This window comes from Palaemon carinicauda, chromosome 11 (genome assembly GCF_036898095.1).
Source record: "Palaemon carinicauda isolate YSFRI2023 chromosome 11, ASM3689809v2, whole genome shotgun sequence".
NCBI lineage: Eukaryota > Metazoa > Arthropoda > Malacostraca > Decapoda > Palaemonidae > Palaemon > Palaemon carinicauda.
In genome coordinates this window covers 79,901,791-79,915,541 of record NC_090735.1, presented here as the reverse complement: position 1 = coordinate 79,915,541, position 13,751 = coordinate 79,901,791, and the positions used below count along the sequence as shown (strand labels likewise).

At 38.6% G+C, this 13,751-nt stretch overlaps 1 protein-coding gene across 1 annotated transcript in view; it reads right to left on the bottom strand.

Annotated features, from left to right (window-relative positions):
• Positions 1 to 13,751, bottom strand: part of Ankle2 (ankyrin repeat and LEM domain-containing protein 2) — a 668,076-nt gene that overhangs the window by 525,370 nt on the left and 128,955 nt on the right. The window contains exon 4 of the mRNA XM_068383147.1: positions 10,479 to 10,724. Within this exon, the coding sequence (XP_068239248.1) occupies positions 10,479 to 10,724 (246 nt within the window). The remainder of the gene's footprint in view (positions 1 to 10,478; positions 10,725 to 13,751) is intronic.

Below are 13,751 nucleotides of genomic sequence, written 5' to 3'. Positions count from 1 at the left end.
GAAGACATCTTGGATGAGGTCTTCCCATTAGCAGTTTTTAATCTAACATTATTACCTGTAGGTTTCTTCAGAGGTGGTCTTGTTATAATGGGTTTTATGTTTGTGTTTTTCTTTGCATCCTTTTGATCTATTTGTTGAGGTGGATGGTGGACCTCAACTTGAATTTCTGATTTATTCAGTTTATCTTCTGGTCCATTAGAAACATCAACAGACAAAACATCAAATTTATTTCATGTCATAACCTTGACGTTTCTAATGGAGGGTGGAGAGAGAGAAGGAGGTCTCTCTCTTTTCCTATTTATCAGTGGTGAGGATTTACCAGGTTTTTGCACCTTCCCTACCACAGGTGCACCTGGTAACTTTGTTTCGGGTGGAACTTCCATCAAATCAGGCAAGGACATGGCCTGAGAGAGGTTAGCACTATTGTTGGTAATGGGGGATGAAGTTTGTATAGAAGTGGGCAGTGTTGCAGTTTTAATACACAGTGGTAAAGCCTTGGAAGGCAATATGCTTACCTTGTCATGTAAAACTCTACTATCATTAAATGATGTATTTCCTTTTTGGGAATTACTGGCAGCACTATGTGGGTTCGATGTCTCCTGTGGTATATTTTCTCTTGATTTCAGTGCATTTGCATAGCTGTTTGGTTTTTTCAGTAGTCTTTTGGCGTGTCCTACACTTATGTGTTCTACACTGGATTTGTTGAGGGCTGCTTCTTCAAACTTATAAATCTCGCAGCTCCTGTCAGTGGATTTATGGTTTGAATTGCAATTCAAACAGCTGGGCTCAAGTGTACACTCTCCATGATAGGGACTGGCACAGATGCTACACATTTTTTCATTTTTACAAACTTTAGAAGGATGTCCAAATTTGAAACATTTGAAGCATTGTAAGGGCTTTTGTTTAAAAGGTCGAACTTTTATTCTTTCATTTTCAATATCGATGTAGAAAGGCACATCAGCATCCTGGAAAGTAAGGATAATCATTGACGTCCCAGGAATCTTATGGACTTTCCACACTGTTAATGGGCACATGGCTAGTATTTCCTCTTCTGTAAATTCGTAAAGATCTTTATTGAAGACTACTCCCCTTCCATAACTAAAGTTTAGGTGGGGTTTGACATCTAACATATCCTCATCACTGTTTGTCGTAAGGTTAGACAGTATTACTGATTGCGTGAATGATTTAGCATGGATTAGGAAGCTATTTTTCCCAAAGCGAGATATATCACCAGGTGCAATGGTTCCTACCTTTTTCTGAATTAGTTTGCTAATTTTAAAATAATTCCCATTACTCCCTTTAGGCTCGGCAACAAGCCACATTGGTGGTTTCGGCTTTCTTTGGGGGAGCATAGTTAAATCTATATCTTTCTCAAACCAGTCAGCAGGTCTATATACATCCAAACTGTTTGGTATCTTATCACATAGGGCACCCATGACATTTTGGTTATTAATTTTGATATCATTGATGTTACATATTGCATTGAATGCTTCTTCATGATTATTATAAGTTATCCATGAATGCCATTTTTCATTTTCAAGTTTCATTCTAATTTCTTTTATCATTCCATAGCATCTAAATGCTTTATATATCATATCATAATCAGTATTTATTGGAATTTGGGTAACATGAAGAATTCTTAGTTTCCCTTTGTTACCCGACTTAATTGGTTTTGAAACATTAGTAGAGGGGTCCTTTTTTGTTCCTAAGTCATCAACAGAATTTTCCTTAATTGAATTAGCAGAAGTCGTCAACAGTGCCGGGGGGGAGTCAGCAAATCCAGGGGATGGGGAGTCAGCATTTGAAGGGTCCATATTTAAGGGTGGGATTTTCAGGTTTTTTGTTGTTGTTTGGTTGGGGTACCTGCTTGAGAATTATAAGAAAGTATCATACGTTGGAAAGGAAATTTGTATTCTCCACTATCGGCACAATGAGAGTATACTTCCCAGATGGTCCACTCCATACCCTACCCGAAGGATAGCATCAAAACAGATATAGAGGCACAGGTGTAAGCTAAACCCGCCTGTTAGGACTGAGACCAAAGTAATATGGAATCATCCTCCCCATATCTGTAATGATGGGCTTCCGGCCAAAAGCCAAGAGTCCCACCTCAAGGATTGGATCCCCCTGGATTCCGATGATCCAACCCTTGAGAGTAGTTCCGCCAAAAAGGTCCAAACCATCTTTGGGATGGCTGAGATCATCCAATACTCTCATATATAGCTTTGAATGCGAATACCTCCCAACCGTGATCCCTTCTCCCATTCATCTAAGCAGGCAGTAATAACGAATGTGGAAATATCCACGCCATTTAAATAAAATAGAAAAAAAAAAAAAAAAAATAAATAAATAAATGAGCAAATAGAATAAATAAATATATATATATGCATACATCTACATATATATATATATAAGTAAGAAAGATAATAATCATAGAGATAGGACAGCAAGATGAAAGAAGGTTGATGAAATTAGGAGAAGGTCGAAGTAATATTAAGCAGAAGAAAAAGATGAAAGAGAGAAATTTAGATTCGAACTGGGGGAGCAATTTCCCGAAGTTCGAGAGCCCTCTTGCCCGTCACCAAGATTCAGCACGGGAATGAAATGCCGTGCTGAAGCTCAATGACTTCGTCAAGGCATTCTCTCATTAAGAGGGCTCTGTAAAGGTGGACCATTGTTGGTGTTTATAATGATTGGTGCATGATCACTAGTACGCCAATCATCTAATGTCCTCCAATCAAAATCAAGAAGGCAGTTAGAGCTTGCAATTGAAAGGTCAATGCATGACAAGGTACCTGTCTGAACATGGAAGTGTGTGGGCTCTCCTGTATTAAGGAGTCCCACATCCTCATTCTCCACAATTGATGAGATAATATTGCCCCTTGTGTTTGCTAAGATATCACCCCATAAAGGATGTCTACCATTCATATCTCCCAGTAAGAGAAATGGTTGAGGGAGTTGATGAATGACCTCTGCTAAATCATCATATAAAATATTATCATTTGGAGGCAAGTAGAGAGAGCATATTGTATATTTTCTTCCTATATCAATTTGTACAACTACTGCCTGCAGTGTTGTACATATAGATATAGGTATTTGGGGAACATCTCGACGAATGTACATGAGACTTCCACCATGGCTCCCTGCTTGATGATTATATGGTGTTCTATAGCTAACATACTCTCGAGGACTAGGAGTGTTAGCATCAAGCATACTTTCCTGTAGACATACAATTATGGGGGAATGTTCATGAATTAGGAGCTTAAGTTCTTCAAATTTCGCCCTTAAACCCTGACAGTTCCATTGCAAAATTGAGGAGAAAACTATGGATTATTTCGGGAAGACATCTTGGATGAGGTCTTCCCATTAGCAGTTTTTAATCTAACATTATTACCTGTAGGTTTCTTCAGAGATGGTCTTGTTATGTTGGGTTTTACGTTGGTGTTTTTCTTTGTATCTTTTTTATCTATTTGTTGAGGGGGATGGTGGACCTCAACTTGAATTTCTGATTTATTTAAATTATCTTCTGGTTGATCGGCAACATCAACAGACAAAACATCATATTTATTTGATGTCATAATTCTAGTATTTCTTATGGAAAATAAGATTAATAGGTTGTGAGTTACCAGGTTTTTGTACCTTCCCCACTACAGGTACACCTGATAACTTGGTGTCAGGTGGAATCTCCATTAAATCAGGCAAGGAAATGGCCTGGGAGAGGTTAGTACTATCCTTTGTAATGGGGGACAAAGGTTTGATAGTGGTGGGCAATGTCTTTTGGTTGATACTCAATGATAAATCTTTAGGAGGAGATGTTCTTGTCTTATGCAGCACTTTCTCAATAGATGGTGAATTCCTTTTTTGAGAACTACCTACAGTAGTAGGTGGGTGAGATGATTCCCGAGGAACTTTTTCTCCTGTTTTTAATGTCTTTGCATAAGTATTAGATTTATTTAATAATCTCTTGGCATGCCCCACGCTTACATGTTCAATAATTGATTTATTGAGGGCAGCCTCTTCTAACTTATAAAACTGGCAGCTCCTATTATTAGATTTATGATTAGAGTTGCAGTTTAAGCACCTTGCCTCAAATGTACATTCCCCATGGTAAATATTGGAGCAAGTATTACAAATTCTTCCACTATTGCAAACTTTGGAAGGATGTCCAAATTTAAAGCAATTATAACATTGCAGTGGCTTCTGCTTAAAAGGTTGAACTCTGATCCTTTCGTTTTCTTTGTCTATGTGGAAAGGTACATCGGCATCCTGGAAAGTAAGAACAATCATTGATGTGCCAGGTACTTTATGTACTTTCCACACTGATAGAGGACACATAGCCAATATCTCCTCTTCAGTAAATTCATACAGATCCCTATTAAAAACCACTCCCCTTCCATAGCTAAAGTTTAGATGGGGTTTGATGTCCAATTTTATATAATCATTTACTGTCTTCAAATTGGACAGTATAACAGACTGTGTGTATGACTTGGCCTTTATCAAGTAACTTTTCTTACCGAATCGAGATATATCTCCAGGTGCGATCGTACCTACCTTCCTCTGAAGAAATTTGCAGATCTTGAAATAATTTTCTGTACCTCCTACAGATTGAGCAAGAAGCCACATTGGTGGTTTTGGCTTTCTTTGGGATGGCATATCTTCCTCTATATCTTTATCAGCCCAGTCTGCTGGTCTGTAGACATCCAGATCTTTAGGTGCCCCATCACACAGAGAACCCTTCACACTTATATTACTTACTTTAATATCAACAATATTACGGCTTGCATTAAATGCTTCCTCATGACAATTAAATGATAACCAAGATTCCCAATTATCATCTTGAAGTTTCATTCTAATTTCTTTTATTGGGTCATTGGTAACTGATCATCTATCAGTATCTGGAAAGAGAATTCCTTTCCTTATTTTATATGGTCTCAACAATAGACTGCAACTGGACACACAGAGTATGTTGGAAATTTACTACTGTATACTTTATACCATAGTTTTCTGTTTGCAGTATGACCTATACTGCAAATATACTTGCTACTGTATAGACATATACAGTAGTTGTGGACGGCATGTTGCCAGCAAGGCTAGCACCTAGGACACAGTTCAACTGGCACAACATCAACTGAAATGGTGGCCGGCGGCCCGCCTGATTTTTGGCGGGTCACCGGCTGTCGGCGCTCTAGCCCAATCAGCATTCTATATGACAGGGTGGTGGCCGTTAGTCAGAACTCGGCCGGCTTTTTCCGGCTAAGTCGGTTGTGTCAGCAAATCATTGGCTGTCAGCACACAAATCTAGCCAGCATCTTGCCGGCTAGGGTAGTGGTCGGCAGCCGCCAGTTAGGTTAGTACCTGACGGCACTAGCCGACAGAGAGAAAACAAGGAGTGAAGGAGGTTGTAAGAACAGTGTCTCCTTTCCTTCTTCCGGAATGAGGGTTCAAATGGAAGGGGAGAATATAAGATATTCAGGCTTCCACCCATCCACTTTCATTGTCGGCCACTGCCAGACACAAGTTGTGAATGGCAGTCCAAGAGAGGACTGAAGAACTCTATAGCAAAGGGATCTTCTACCGGCAGCTGGTCCCGCTGACCCAGATATCCCAGAGCTTGTGTCTGAAAGGGAAAGCTGAGCGACTAGGCCATACAAGCAGAAGCCCGAGCCGGCCCTACAACCTGCCGGCAAGCGGTGAGATTGCAGGACGACGGCCAAAGGGTTGTGTACTAAAGGACGGAGGGGGGAGGGAAAAGGGTCCTGTATAGGGTGTGAGAGGAGCCGGCAGTTTGCCGATCCTACCACACCCTAAGGAAGCTCTGTTTCAGTATCGGCACCATCCTAGGCAGTGGAAAACTATTCTCCAGCCTAGGGTCTGCCAATACAGAGAAGGAGCTGGCAATCATTTAGCCACCAGCTTTAATAAGAGAGAAACAGAGTTCCAGTGCCGGCGCCATCCTAGGCATCTTCAGCCTAGGGTCTGCAAGCACAGGACTAGTCTACTAGACTGCAGGGAGAAGGGGGGTAAATCATCTGACCCATTCAAGTGCAATCTAGGGAGGCATAGCCTCCTATGCTGACAACATAAATCAACAGGGGAAACTCATTCACCCTACCGATCAGCTGCCGGCACAAGACTAAGTACTCTGAGGTTCTGACCCAAACCCAAAGCTTACCATCTGCAGCTAAGGGATGGGGCAGAAAAACCCTAACCTAGTCTTGCCTGAATGACAAATCGAGGCATACCAGCTAGGGTTGTAGCCGAAGGCTATACTCAGAGGGAAGGAGCGATTACCCTATACATGAGGGTAACTGGGGAGTATGTATGAAAGTATACTAAGGCCACTAGGCTATTAGCCTAATGACAGTGAGATCGACTACCTAACTCATCGAAGCTCTCTCGTATACTAACTCAGAAGAGGAAATATTATATGCAATCGATATATCATGTGTATAAATTGCCTAATATCTTCATTTGAATTTAATAACACCAGGAAAGCTTATTATATCATGCATGAAAGTACACTAGAACACCTAAGCTAGGAAGCCTAGCGTAAACAAGATCGGCTACCTCAATCGCCGAAGCTAATGCGAATACAATTGGCATAATATAATTAATTCCTAACAATGAAGACTAAATAGCTAATTTCATTTATGCTATTATACCGGGAAGGTTGTTCTGACTAACCTAAATAACACATGCATTACAAACGACAGCGCCGAAGACGCCTCCGGTTCAGGCAATAGCTCTGCCAAAATTTAACTTAATTTTGACTTTAATTTTTTACTTTACGGCAAGAGCTAAATTTATACGATATAAGGATCAATACTCAACTTTCCAGAGGCAGAAGAAGCTGGAGATTGCATGATAAATCCAAAAAACTACCGGGAAAATCACCGAGCGAGTTCGCTACAGAAAAAGGAATAAAGATGGCGGCGATGGTGGTGCCATCTAAGTACTCAAATAGTAACGGAGGAAGGGAACCTTATTAACGGCTTCTCTTTTATTTTGCCACTTTTCCTCCTCAAGGCATAAACGCTATGCGGGGTGCAGATTGCTATGTGGCGTGTCAAGAATACGTCCCCTGATATTATGCGATATCCTTAAAGGAAACTTTAAGGATATTCGTGCCAGGAGTTAGAATTCTGGAGACCTTAAGTTAAATTCTCTGGGAATATAACTGTAGTCAAATAAACCCTAGGAAGCTACTTAAAGGAACCTTCCATCAGGACGACATGGCCTGAGCCCAAAAAAGGGATTTGTGGGCGATCGTGTGTATTTGAAGGTTATTCGCGCCAGGAGTTAGAATTCTGGAGACCTTAAGTTAAATTCTCTAGGAATATCACTGTAGTCAAATATACCCTAGGAAGCTACTTAAAGGAACCTTCCATCAGGACGACATGGCCTGAGCCCAAAAAAAGTATTTGTGGGCGATCGTGTGTATTTGAAACGATTAGAACCTAGGAAACACAAACTGGAGCCAGCGTATTTAGGTCCGTACCGAGTAAAGATGGTTAAGTCTAACACAGTTGTGATACAAGGCATTGTTAATGGCGCAGTGTCTGAACATCATCAGGCACACATACATGTGGTACCTCAAGAGGTAGTTTTCAAAATTGTTCCTCCTTACCTCTACATACGTAACATCCCTCCAGTTGATGAGTAGAAATGTTTTTTCCTTTGCTGTTATTGTTATTTGAACAGACCTCATTTCTTCTTTTGACATGTTTTAAATAAACTTGATGATAACAATGTGTTTTTTTATGCTAAGGCTAAATTTATACGTAAAATGTTGTGTTAATTTTGCTGAGTGTGGAAATACATATAACCTTGCTGAGTGAACCTATAAACAATCAGAGGTTAAATAGGTCAAGTGAGATCTGTCAGGTGGATGCTGTATTATTCATGTATTTATATGATTCCTGGTTGCTGGGGTCGGGGCAGTTCCCGAATGGCAAGTGGCTGCGGGATTAAAGTTTAGCCTTGAGGATAGGCAGTGTTAGAGAATGTGTAGATGTGAATACCTTATACTTATGTTATAAGAGAAGGGCGGGAAGATAAATGATTTTCTCGGGAAAACGGCTAGTGGCCACCGGTTGAAAGTTGCAAGTGTGAGTGTTGTAGTGATTTAAATAAATGGTGAAACGTTGGTGGTGAGTTGTGTGCGAAATTGTGCCGTAAACCCGGACAAGTAAAATCGAGGGATGAAGGAATATATATTCCTACCCCTGTCCCGCCCAAGAAGCCCGTATTGCCCACAACCAGAGGGAGGTTATTGATGAGGTTATGTAGACCTGATGTTATGATTTTTTTTTTCCCTTTGGGTATTCTGTGTTTTGGTTGCAGAGGTCTTAATAAGAAATGAGTGGAATTGTTTATATTGTGTTGTGTACATTTTTACATGCAATATTTCATTTTTTTATTTTTTTGTGGAAGATGTGTTATTTTTTGGGTGATTTCTATATATATATATATATATATATATATATATATATATATATATATATATATATATATATATATATATATATATATATATATATATATATATATATATATATGTTATGTTGCATTTTTGTTTAGTACATGCCATGCCTATTCTGGGTTGGAGTGTCCTCTATATACCATAGACTATTGAGGGCGAGTGCGCACCTCCTCCCGGAGTGAGGAACTTGGGGGGGGGAGTAATGTCCTAATTTATGTATATATTTATGTTATTCGTCAAGGTAAATGACTTCTTTTCTTAAATTAACTGTAAGTACAGTACTACTATTCTCATAACTACTGATACAGACTACTGTACTAATACACTTGATATCGTTACTCTGTGTTTCGATGATGGTAATATTGTAATAAGATTACTCAGTAAAACGAAGAAAGGGAATCATTCAGTTTGCCAGCAAGCTTTCGCCCGATACATGACGTAAATTCTCCAAAGAATGCCTTGCAAAATATGTAAATCCCTTTTCTTTTTTCTTGCAAGAAATGAAAGAAAATGCTAAACTACTAAGCAAAAGTATTTCCTTTTCATAATGTAAAAGGAAATATATTATTTTCAAAGAAAATATATGTCCTATTAGTGTACTTTCTTCAGGAAAATATCGATCTGTTATCAGAAATCAAATAAAACTAGCGTAGAGTGAAATTTATGCTACGTAGTACTCATAACCGATAGAGTCCCACAAAATACTTTGTATTGTTACTTGATATTTGGATAATGGGAATACTAGTACTCATCATTAGCCTATTGGAAGGAAATCCCTGTATTGCCCGGTCACTTTCCGCCGGTAATATGACGTCACCAGACATATGATATGAACTTGACAGATATTAAAACTTTTCTTAATGTGCTTTTTACTGAAAATGGATACTGTATATTATCAGTAAAAGAAAATACAAATTCACCAAGATAAATCAGTTTATTTTTATACAAGAAAATAGATTATTTCTAAGGAAATATTTGTCCTATTAGCGTACTATTTTCCAGACTTGTGACGTCCTCACCCTGTAAAAATGGTCATACAGTTGAACAGCTGTAAGTCAACGACTACCTGTATTAATGAAATTATGATGGCCATCGTCATCCATCGCTGGAAACTCAGCAGGTTCCTAACACAAAGGACCTGGTTTCTTGCGGCGAGAACGATATCTCTCCCAATGGATGGACGACCACTCCCTACAGTACAGTGATGCCTCAGGATACGAAAGTAATCCGTTCAGGATACGGTTTCATATCCTGATTTTTTCGTATCCTGAGTCACGTTTTACATGTAAATAGCGAAATCCGTTCAAAGCCTTACAAAAAGTCACCTTTTCTTTCATAAACACGCTAAAGTGTAGTAATAAACATGCAATGCAGCCATTTCTGTCATTCAATAATCAACCCAACCGTTAAAAACAGCCTAATCATTCCAGAAACCACCATGAGATTATTCAATAATGTAGTTATAGCCTAGTTATCCCCTCCAAGCCCTAAGAAAACGGTCCATTTTCTTTACTACTGTATAAAAGTTACGGTACTCTATGTAAAGCAATTTCCTTTTGATTGGCTGGTCGTAGAGAAAACAAGACTAGGAGTAACCCATATAAATGACTCATAAGTTTGTATCTGCGTAAGAATAACTAATTTTTGTACAATTTATTTAAAAAAAAAAAAAAAAAACTATCATCAAAAAGTTCTTTAGGTTAAGTACCGTGTAGTTAACAACTCTGATACATCTTTAGCATTAAAATCCCTACAGTTAGATGTGCCTATTTGAGTAGAGATGTACAATATTTTTTTTTTATTTTGGTATATCGTTTCAATTATTTTTCATGATTAGAGGACGGATTATAATAGTTTAGTTTAAAATAATTGAGAAGACTTAGTCAAATTTAAGACTATGGAGTTCTAGAATTTGAATACCACACAACTCGCATGTCAGTACATAACCAAACTGTAAGTACTGTAAGTCACTATATGTTTAAAAGTCTTAATTTACCTTCAAAGTAGGAGTGGCAGGACTAAGGGGACTGCCAGAGCTACTAGGACTAATGCAAGCTAATAGCTGTTGCTCCTCTGTAAGAAAACCAGGAGAGTCTTGCTTCGGTGACCACGGCTCACCAACTTGTGGAAGTACACAAAGGTCATCATTACGTAAAAGCGGAACATAATAATGATCCCCCAACAGATTGCAAATTTCTTGAATGGCGGCCTTTGACAGATTCTTTGCCCTGGAGCCAACACTCTGTAAATTTTCAGAAACTTATAAAACATATTATTTTCCTTTCAATATTCAATGCTAAAATTCATTACAGTCCTAACAAACATTTCATCAATCATTTCTATGCACAAATGTGAGGTCTTTGATCGATGGCAATGACCCTTGTAGATGTGATGTCCAATAACTTACTTTCACTGCTTTCACGGTACGGTAATTCAATATCGCTCTCTGGTTACAGTTCAATTTTTCTTTGCCTAAACATACACTGAATACCCTACTATTTCCTCATACACCTGACAATGCTATGATAACCAAAAAATTCTTCTTCACTCAAAAGGACTAACTACTGCACTGTAATTGTTATGCGGCTACTTTCCTCTTAGTAAGGGTTGCAGGCCCTTCAGCTAAGATAAGGAGCTTTTCTGGTCTTCTACTTCCTTGGGTTCTCTTACTTGAGGATGTACTCAGACACACTATTCTGTTTACTTATTTCCTTTCTCACTGGGCTATTTTTCTGTTGGAGCCCTTGGTTTATAGCATCCTGCTATTCCAACTAGGGTTGTAGCTTAGCTTGAGATAATAATAACAATAATAACAATAATAATAATAATAATAATAATAATAATAATAATATAAGTGGTCAGTGTGGCCTAATGGTCAGAGTACTAGCTTTGTGGATCCCAGGATCCTTAGGGACATAGGTTTGAATCCTCCCCATGCCACTGTTCCCTTGGGTATGGGTAAGGTTCTTTATCATGATTATCTTAGTCCACTCAGCTGAAATCGAGTACTTATCCTTAATTGAGAGGGCCCAGCTATGGTTTAAATAGTAAAATCGATAATGATGGATACAAATAAAGAAATCAACCCCCAACAATATAAATGGAACTTCTAGATATAGAAAGGTTTTGTCTGGCAGTCAGGTATACAACTCAACAACAGTAAAGAAAAGTAAGATACCGGACGGTCGTCATCAAGAAACTTACCTAATTAGAAATCATGAACTAATCTCATAGGGATCTACAGTGGCAGTACAATAAAAAAGAAAATGAACAAGGAAAGAAAATAAAGAGGCATGGAGATGCTTTATTATTCAGAGTGGTCCAACACAAAGAGAATTCCAAAAATTAATGCATAATATCAGGCAACTAAGGAACAATTCCCCATGGAAAGAACAGACACTGGCCAATCAAATACAAAATATTATTTAGAAAAACTGGCTATCAAAAAAAAGAGAAGAAATAGAGATATAACAAACACTAGTGAAGGATCACATGAACCACACGAGCTAATAGAAGTGATGATTGCAGAAGGAGACAACCCATCATACAATAGCTAGCAAGAAACTGATATAGAAGTGACTGATGAGATGGCTGAACATCTGAGCAAAATAAGACATTGGATGAAAGATGATAGAGAAAGAATAAAGATACCGGTTCTCTGATAGCACAAACAAGGCTGTATGAAACCAGCTGAAGAAAACTCCATACTGGAAAGCACCTGGCCCTGATGAAGTATATGGTTACTGGCTCTAAAACTTCAGAGACTCACATACAAGAATGGCAAAACAACCCTAGCATTGTATTTGACACCACCAAGCACCTGAATGGATGACCACAGGTAGGAATTATCTGATTCAAAAAGACAAAAAACAAAGGTAATATACAAAGAAACTATAGATCAATTACCTGCCTACCTATGATATGGAAGCTGCTAACAGGCATTATCAGCAAAAAGCTGTACATCTACCTAGATGAAACAAACCATTTCCAGCCAGCAACAAGGATGGCGAAGGAAATGCAGAGGCACAAAAGACCAGCTACTGATAGACAAAATTGTAATGAAGAATAGTAAAAGAGGAAAAGGCAAACCCGAGTATGGCATGGATAAACTACAAGAAAATCTTCGACATGATACCACACTCATAGCTCAGAGAATGCTAAAAGATATATAGCGCGGAGACCACACTATCAACATCCTCAAAATACTATGCAAAACCCCACTACTCTTCGTGTTAGCTATGATTCCCAGGACAAGAACGCTGGAAAAGACCGAAGTTGGGTACCAACTGAGGAAAGGAGGCAGCAGAATAAACCAACTGATGTCAATGGATGATATCAAGCTGTTCGGGAAAGATGCTAAGGAAATAGACATGCTAATCCTGATGGTAAAAATTGTATCACGAGACATCGATTGAGTTTGGAATAGAAAAATGTGCTCTAGTTACCATAGAGAAGGGTAAAGTAACAAGGTTGTAAGGGATAAAGCTGCCAGATGGAAATGTCATCAAGGATACAGACAAAGCAAACTATAAATACCTGGGCATAATAGAAGTAGAAGCAATAAAACACCAAGAGATGAAGAGAGAGTTTAGAAGAGAATATATATAAAGAATCAAAGCATATGATGGTAAAAATTGTATCACGAGACATCAAGATGGAATTTGGAATAGAAAAATGTGCTCCAGTTACCATACAGAAAGGTAAAGTAACAAGGTTGTAAGGGATAAAGCTGCCAGATAGAAATGTCATCAAGGATATAGACAAAGCAAACTATAAATACCTGGGCATAATAGAAGTAGAAGCAATAAAACACCAAGAGATGAAGAGAGAGTTTAGAAGAGATTACATACAAAGAATCAAAGCTATGATGAGGTCAAAGCTTAACTGGAAATATGGTAAACACTATAAATACCTAGGCAATGCCAGTAATCAGGTAGAGTGCTAGAATAGTGGCGTGGAAGAAGTTAGAGCTATCCAACATGGATAGAAAAACTAGAAAGGTAATGAACATGTACCAAGAACTGCCCCAAAAAGCAAATACTGACAGGCTCTATATACCATGCAGTGAAGGAGGAAAAGGACTCATCAATATTTTGTCAACATCAAAACTAGAGCACTGGGACAGTACCATAACCCTTTTACCCCCGGGGTATTTGGAAATTTCCCACCCTTAACCCCCAGGGGGTTATTTTTTTCCCAGCAAATTTGCAGTATATTTTTTTTAAATTGCTCAAACAGCCTTAATTTTTGTCAGAGAGAGGTCAGGTTG